The sequence below is a fragment of the Solanum verrucosum genome, unplaced genomic scaffold (genome assembly GCF_900185275.1).
Source record: "Solanum verrucosum unplaced genomic scaffold, falcon-dt-bn FXZP01000064.1, whole genome shotgun sequence".
Taxonomy (NCBI): Eukaryota; Viridiplantae; Streptophyta; class Magnoliopsida; order Solanales; family Solanaceae; genus Solanum; species Solanum verrucosum.
The window spans coordinates 2,650,317-2,658,679 of record NW_026020144.1 but is presented as its reverse complement, the minus strand read 5'-3'; the positions used below and the strand labels follow the sequence as shown (position 1 = coordinate 2,658,679).

General features: G+C 36.3%; 3 protein-coding genes across 6 annotated transcripts in view; 2 read left to right on the top strand and 1 right to left on the bottom strand.

Moving 5' to 3' along the window:
* LOC125827593 (COP9 signalosome complex subunit 4) overlaps positions 1-8,363 on the top strand; it is a 242,593-nt gene that overhangs the window by 48,798 nt on the left and 185,432 nt on the right. The gene's annotated exons all lie outside the window — the stretch shown is intronic.
* LOC125827607 (protein BRASSINAZOLE-RESISTANT 1-like) lies at positions 501-1,690 on the top strand. The gene has a single exon (XM_049506909.1). It carries the CDS (start codon positions 603-605, stop codon positions 1,272-1,274), a length of 672 nt encoding a protein of 223 aa, XP_049362866.1. The 5' UTR covers positions 501-602; the 3' UTR covers positions 1,275-1,690.
* On the bottom strand, positions 3,119-7,037 carry LOC125827601 (uncharacterized). The gene is made up of 4 exons (XM_049506903.1): positions 6,549-7,037; positions 4,259-4,400; positions 4,028-4,169; positions 3,119-3,719 (listed from the first exon to the last, which is right to left on the bottom strand). The coding sequence occupies exons 1-4, from the start codon at positions 6,943-6,945 to the stop codon at positions 3,360-3,362; spliced, it is 1,041 nt and encodes a 346-aa protein (XP_049362860.1). The 5' UTR covers positions 6,946-7,037; the 3' UTR covers positions 3,119-3,359.

The following is an 8,363-nucleotide window of genomic DNA, read 5'->3' as shown; positions in this document are numbered from 1 at the left end:
GATGTATGGTTTGTAGTGTTTGTGTCTTAGTTTTTGTTTGTTTGAATTGATGGGGTGATGGGTTTTTGGTTGGAGTTTGGTTAGATCTATAGATTTGGAAAATGGGGTTGTTGAATTTGGACCAAAGATTGTGTTTTTATCTGTTTTCAGTTGTTTTTGGACTGTTTAATGGTTTTCTGATCTAGAATTGAGTATGAACAGCTTCTGAATTTGTGTTTTCTTTAATTCAATTGTTCTTTTTATGTACTTATAATCTGTTCATATTCTCATTTCTGGATAATTGGTATGAATGTATGTAGTTTAATTTGTCTGAGAATGGGAGTTGTTTCTGGAAAAACAAGAAGGCAAAAAAAAAGAAGGAAGAATTGACTGTTCTTAATATAGAAATGGATAAGCAGGGCCCCTTTAGTTTTGGTGTCTATGGTGGGGTTTGATGCATTTGGTTGAGGTGTTTTTAGTTTATGCAATACTTTTCGAGATTCGAAGCTGCAATCTGTTTAAGTTGTTATCTCAGATTACAGAGCCTTTTAATCATTTATGTTCACTAGTTTGATTGAAAATGTCTTCTTTTACTATGTTTTCAGGGATGCAGGCCAACTCCAATGGAGATTGGAGGTACTTCAGCCAACATTACGCCAAGTTCTTCACGAAATCCAAGTCCTCCCTCTTCATACTTTGCTAGCCCTATTCCATCTTATCAACCTAGTCCAACATCCTCGTCTTTCCCCAGTCCATCACGTGGTGATGCTAACATGTCGTCACATCCATTTGCATTTCTCCATAGTTCCATTCCTTTGTCGCTACCACCATTACGAATATCAAACAGTGCCCCTGTAACACCACCTCTTTCATCACCAACTAGAGTCCCTAAGCAGATATTTAATCTTGAAACTTTGGCCAGAGAGTCTATGTCTGCTTTAAATATCCCTTTCTTTGCTGCTTCAGCCCCAACTAGCCCAACTCGAGGTCAGCGATTCACTCCTGCTACAATACCAGAGTGTGATGAGTCTGATTCATCCACCATTGATTCTGGCCAGTGGATGAGCTTTCAAAAGTATGCAGCCAATGGGATCCCTACTTCTCCAACTTTTAATCTTATTAAGCCTGTAGCTCAGAGAATTCCTTCTAATGATATGATCATCGACAAGGGTAAGAGTATTGAGTTTGACTTTGAGAATGTATCAGTGAAGGCAGCATGGGAAGGAGAAAAGATTCACGAGGTTGGTTTAGATGATCTGGAGCTCACTCTCGGAAGTGGGACTGCTCGGATGTGATTTTCATGATTAAAGAACTGCTCAGTGTGGATTACAGATTGAGATTATCCGAGCTTGCTAGCTGATGAATCACTCAAGCAGTCCAGTGGATGTTCGTTACAGAGATAGATCTTGCATGTTGCTGTTTACCTTATATACAAACATTTTTTTTCCTTTTCGCCTTAATCTGAGAAGGCCCTTTAAGTTTAGTTTGGGTCTTGTCATAAGCATTTAGGTATAGATAGTTGATGGTTTCTATCTCCTTGTGGTTGAGAATTGTTTTAAGTCATTGTAGACTAGCAGGAGTTCTCCATAAACCTGAACTATCCAGAGTTATATTTTTCTTGATTATGGTAGATCCCTTGGTTGCTATGCAACTGGATTTCTTGTTTTATGATCTAGCTTCAATTCGAAATCAATGGATGTGCTATTCTTTAGTCTCTTTGATGCTTTATGTCCAGATCAAAACATTAGTACTAGTTGTCTTTGTCTATTTTGTTCTCATTGGAAATGGAAGGGCTACATAAACCTTCACTATACCATTTTAACTCATATGTCCCTAAAGGACAGGCTATGGTGGGCCAGATCGAGCCAGAAAGACTTTGACGACTCAAGGGTTGAAAGTAAGATAGCCCTTTTGAAAAAGATCTATTCAGCTCGATCATTCAATTCACTCTAACAGACATGCATGATTCCGTAATCGAAATAACTTCCATAGGGATGGCCTATGGCAAGATATATGTCAAGAAGTTGGAAGTTTTTGACCATCAAATCAAAATTGTTGAATTTTCTTTGTCACTCTTTTGGCCCCATTAGTAAACTACCAGTAGTAATATTAATAATAATGGCATGTTCATGCACACGTTTGTTGATAACACAAGCACAGACAAAGAAGGAAAAAAAGATTAAACAAATGGTGTTTAACTGATTTAATGTACAAGACCACGGCTTAATGTCTGGATGTGGGGTTCTGTACTACTGTATTACACATGTTCCTCTACAGTTACTTTATCATTATTTTTTTCTCATAATGCGGTTATTGTCACATGTCTTGCTTGCTGCTCTATTTTTGCCCTTTTGTCACCAAGCTACGGATTTGACAGAACTCAGTAGCTTCGATCAAAATCTTGTAACTGTGTTACAAAACTAACTGAATGTGTAAATAATTATTCTGAATGAAAAAACTTAGTAGCTTAGTTAGTTGGTTGGTTGCCTAAATTTTCACCTGTTGGTGAGGTTCAATTCCACCTTGTATTGTAATCCCTCTCCCCCATTTTCCCTTCCTCTGCCCCAATACCAATATAAAAATGAAAAATAAAAACTTGTCCAGAATTCAATCTTTTTCTAGAATTCAAAACTCATAAACTCAAAATTTTGAATTCGACATTGTTTGCCCTTATATAGCCAAATCAAGATACAAGGCATACAATATTCTCAAACATGTGGTAATGTCAAACAGTTTCCAAACAACACCAATTATGGATTTTATATGTATATATGCAAAGCTGTTGGATTTTATTGCAGACAAACATCTACATTGCCAACAAGGTCCAGCATTAGTAAATTGCTGGACAAAGATGACAAGGTTTGTCAAAGAAAAGGTCAAATATGTCCTTGAACTAGCTAAAATTGAGCAACTTTGCAAAGTCTCGATTTTTCCCTTGACCTCTAACAGAACTCTAACACAATTATAAAGCTTAAACCATAGTAAAAATATTGAGGGGTAGATATGGGCACGTAAAGTCCTCCCATTTGTGTTAGAACTCTATTAATGGCAATGGTAAATACAACAGATTTGCTAACCATGAGGATATAAATGGACTAACTTGAGCAATATAGGATAATACAACGGAAAATTTAGACCATTATTGAAAAACATACCACTAGAATCATCAAATATTAGAAATTAGCAGACACCATAGTATATAGATATAAGTACAATCTTCAATCTCTTCATACATGACAAATACAAAAGTTAGGAAGTTTCTAAATACACACATGGCAAAGCTGAAAAGACTACCAATCAAAGCAACACTCTTGTAAATTAGAATCCGGTTGGTTAAAAGTACGTCAAGACTATTGATACAAATTCACAGAGGATATCAGCTATGTCAAACTCAAATGGTCATTGCTCATATGTGTGTTGTTCTCAACAGGGTCCCGGCCTTGTGTATCTGTCTTTACTAACTTTGTTTGTGAATGCTTGTTGATATTATCGTTGTTACATTCGTTGTATCTGAAGCATGTAATGAGATGGTCATTAAATATACCTGCCACTTGCATGAATGAATACACAACTGTTGGTCCTACGCAAACGAAGCCCCTTTTCATCAGGTCCTTGCTCATAAGTTCTGATTTTGGTGTTTTTGCTGGTACTTGACGTGCATAGCGAAATCCACTTTTTATTGGCTTGTGATTTACAAAACGCCAGAAGTAGTTGCTAAAGGATCCAAACTCCTGCTGTATCTGCAAGACAAGTAGATATTTGAGAGCCATCAGTGATTATGCACCACAGGAAAAGTTGACTTGTTCATACAAAGATATTTAACCATCTGTTTTAGTGTAAAGGTTAAAGTTACCGGTTTACTGATGGTATGTTTTTTGGACAATATAGTAAAATTTGAATTAGTTGTTCCTTCTAAGTTTAAAAAATAATAATCACTTGATTCAAGATTAGAAGCAAGTCAAAGAAACGTCTATATTTGAAAAGCTAAAGCAGTTTAGGATCAGTTTTGCAACTTCGGGTGTAAAGGTACTTGGATAGTTCTTTTTACCTTCTGGAAATGCTTTGCATTTTCTACTATTGCACGAATCTTTGGTTCAGATAGCAATGAATTTCCATTTTCTCTCAACGAGCGCAATCTTTTCTCATTAACATTTGCAAGACATGATGGATCAAAATTGTCAAACAACTTCCTGCAAGATGTAAACCATAAGTAATTTCAAACCTATGGACATAACATTTCTACTTCTGAAGATCTGAGAGATGATCTTTAATAGTGGACCTGAATATGTGTCTCTTATTAAGGATTGCAGGCCAAGTCAGTTCTGCCAATACTTGTGATAAGGCAAGTAGTTCAAATAGCTTTGTGTCATCGTTAACTGGGTTTCCCCATTCTTCATCATGGAATGAAATATACAGGGGTTCTGCAAAAGGAATAACAGAATTAGGTTGATGAATTTGATTAATTATTCCTTCCACCTGATCGAGGGAGGAATGCTGTCCAATAAAATTCTCTCTTTAAGAAATACTGCAATAGCATCTCACCAAAACTAGTGGTAACAACTTCTCTACCTCCACGAGTAGTGGTAAGGTCTGCGTATATTCTACCCTCCCTAGACCCCACCTAGTGGGATTTCACTGGGTATGTTGTTGTTGTTGTTGTTGAAACATAAAGTTGGCAAGCATAACCAAACAATCAAAGTCACACTATGTTTCAGAACTTTTGATAGATATGAGGGGTTTTATTGTGAGACCATTCCAAAAAAGTTCTTCTAGCTACATGCTTTATTGCCATATTGGTAAAAGAAGCCGAGATGGATAATACATACGTCAATCCATAGAACCTATTCAAGGTGAAGCGAATTGACTAGGGGAAATAACACTAAACCTTCTGATTCATAGCCATGTCATACACAAACTTCCTCGATCTTCTGATTCTATATTTTTAAAACACCAACTCACCCCCTAAACCCTCTACCCAGGAGTCAATAACGCCTTTTCACACTTCTCTTTCTGGTGATTAAAACCTCCAACATAAAGGTGCAGGAGAGGAGCATAAAAATTTGTGGTCCTGCCAAATCTCAACTAAGCAATGTCAGGGTCACCCGTGGAATTAATATTTGCAAATAGTTCTTATTCTCTCTTTCTTTTTAGCTTTTACATTGTTCTTCATCACTATCAGTGAGAGAGAATGCACCAACTCATGTTGTGGTTAATGCCTCTTGTTTCAGAAAATTACAACATACCCAGTGTAATCCCACGAGACAATCTCTCACACCTCCGCATTGGGGCATCCATGCATCTCCTCTTCAACTTGTTGCATAAAGTTAGTGGGAGAAATTTGCAAATGCAATAAACTAGAGGATTATCATTGTAGATAACCTAGGAATTGTTAACGCTCGGGTCCAAAAAATATCAACCAAGGCTAGAATATGTCCTCAAGAACATAATAATACTACAATCTATGTGTGTACCAAAAGTCAGAATAAGGCAGCACTATTTTTCTTCCAGAAGGAAATGGGAAATACATTTTCCAAAAGTTTGTGCTCCCTGTGTTACATTATGGACGTCCAAACTATTTAGTTTAGCTCAATTCACAATACTTCAAGAAAGAAAATAGACCTTGAGCCTAGTTCAACTGCAAAAGAGAGGTCAATTGGCGAGGATTAACCAAGGTCATGTACTTAACCAATGTGGAATTCTAACACCTCCTCGCCAAGTACGGACATCTAGAGCATTAAGTGATATAATATAGGTCGTCAAATATTAGAAAGCCCAACATTAGGGATGAGTCTACCTTTAATATCGCACAAGGGAAACGAACCACGGGTCTCAATCAATCCCAAAAAACTGCTAAAGTGATCAGATCATCGAGTTCTTTGTATTCAATATGGAGCTGCTAGAAGTTAGTCGCCAACCCCCACTGACCTTTCAAATAATATCAATCAATCACCCTCAATCCCAAATCAGTTAATAAGAGTCCATTATACAAATAATTTGAAACATTTTGATACTGATACTAAATAATTCACCTTATTCTTTTTTTTTGAGAAAGGTAACATAATAATTCACGTTATTCTAAATTTCCCGTTCTACACGTCCCAATATCTTGCATTCACACACTATTATTAATACCAACCAGCAAACTGTCCTCATGCAACTTCGAGTTATCCTGCTATGTAATTATCATTATAATTTCAGGGGTTACGGTACAAGACTAGCTTTGGCCCATACTTTGTATTTGTGTTTAAAAGTTCACTTCAACAACAAAACAACATAATCAGTGTGATCCCTCAAGTGGGATGCTTAAAAATTCATTTAATAGTGATCAACGAGCATGAATAATTCATCATGAACCTAGTAAGTTGCTCTTTCTAGAATCGAGAAGCCATAAACTTAAAATTCTAGCTCAGCCTCCTCAATAAACTTGTAATTTAGCTTCCGAGGCTACAATTGAACACAATTCATTAAACTCTAACTCGAGAACACATAAAGAGTCCATATTTGCAATTCTCTCTCACACAAATACACAACGAGAAATGGAAATAACAGAAAATGAGTTTAAAAATTACCCGAATTCGGTGTTATCCAATCACAACGTTTGAGCGGAATTGGAATCACCGGAGAAAAAGTTTCAGCTGCTTCAACTCCATGAGGAACAACTTTAGCGGGTTTCTTCACACCAGTACTCCTTTGAACTCCTCTCTTTGAAAAAATCACATCTTTCGCAATTGACGAATCCGACGAGGAGGAGCTATCAACTGACCCATTGCTCCTCACAGGTAAAATTGTCTTCGGCGTAAGTGAAGCTGCTGCTTTCTTACTCCTGAACTCAGGCTTCTTCATCCCTTCCTTCTTCTTCTTCTTCTGCTCTTCCGAATCTTTGACCCGGTTCCCTCCTGGTCCAAGTATTTTCCTTGTATCACCGCCAGTTTTCGCCGGTGACCGGAACTCCGGTGACGACGACATTTGTGAAAAAAGTGAGATTTCAAAGCTTGAGATTGAAGGTGAAAAATGGTGGAAGAGTGGAGTGTGAAGAGAGACAAGTGGAGAGAAATTGAAAATTCGGACGAGTTTTTTTTTTGGAAGTTTTAAAAACGGGAAAGTGTTTGGATTTAAACGTTCGGTGATACTGTTGACGTGTCGGTTGCTCTTTACCTTTTTGGACTTTGGACAGAAATATGACTAAATTTTAGTCATATCTCCATTTTGCCATTATTAGTATTCTCGACGTTTACTTTTGCTTGTCCATAATAAACAAAGTATATATTAATTGGTATATAGTTTAATGAGCGTAAGAAATGAATTAGAAAATGAGTAGTTAAGGATAAAACATGAATTACATACTAGTGTCCCACGAGTAAGTATAACGTATTCAATGTAACTTCACGAGTTGGTCTAAAGAGGATAGAATCTACTTGGACCTTATCCATATCTTTATGGAGTACAAATGTTGTTTTTGATAGACTCCAACTTGAAAGAAAGGAAAACAAAGCATAATTGCAAGAAAAATATGATAGTACACTAGCAAGATACAAAGCAACTAAAACAAGAAATTAAGATAGCATAGAAAGAAAAAACAACGACAATAATATAGAAAGTTGAACACAACCAAAAAAACAATATCAGTAAAGTAGAAGATACTACATGAATAGTAAATAGAAATACTAGTATTAAAGAGAAAAGGAGAAAGAATACAATAACAACATGAACTCAGATCTTATCACTACCTCATCAAACACCGATGAATCAATATATTTTTTTAAAAAAAAAGTGTAAGGAGGGTAAATTGGAATTGTAAATTTTCCTAAAGGAGGAAGCAGTTGAGGTCTCTGTTGTCTTATTCAGGCAAAGAGTCATATTCAGTTGGTGTTGAAAAGTGGAGAGTTGGTTAAAAGAAGTATTTCCTTACCGTTACGGAAAGAATCCAAAGCCCACCATTATAAATAGGGGACCAATTTTTGGGTGCAACGGCTATGTACTTCTGCTTTTACTCAGTCAATATTGGGCTCCAAAGTATAATGGGCCTAATGGGCCTTAATTCAATCAATTATCCAATTCAATGACTCGGATCATCTTTAGGCCCGTTAGAACGGTTAAACCCAATTGGAGCAACCTATACACACGGGTAATAGGCTAGTTTTTTCGACATCTATCTATGGGAAAATTGTGCAGAATAAGAAGCATTTAAATGATATTAAATATTATAGCTAATGTTTTAGAAAATTGTGATTCACATCAATAGTCTCCTTAAATTTTGTTATTTGTATAATTCGCCTGATTGAATAAATCAGAATCTTGTATAATTCAGTTCATAATTGTATAAATTCCTAATTTGTACTCAATCTGTTCCAATTTATATGATTTACTTTCCTTTTTAGTCAATC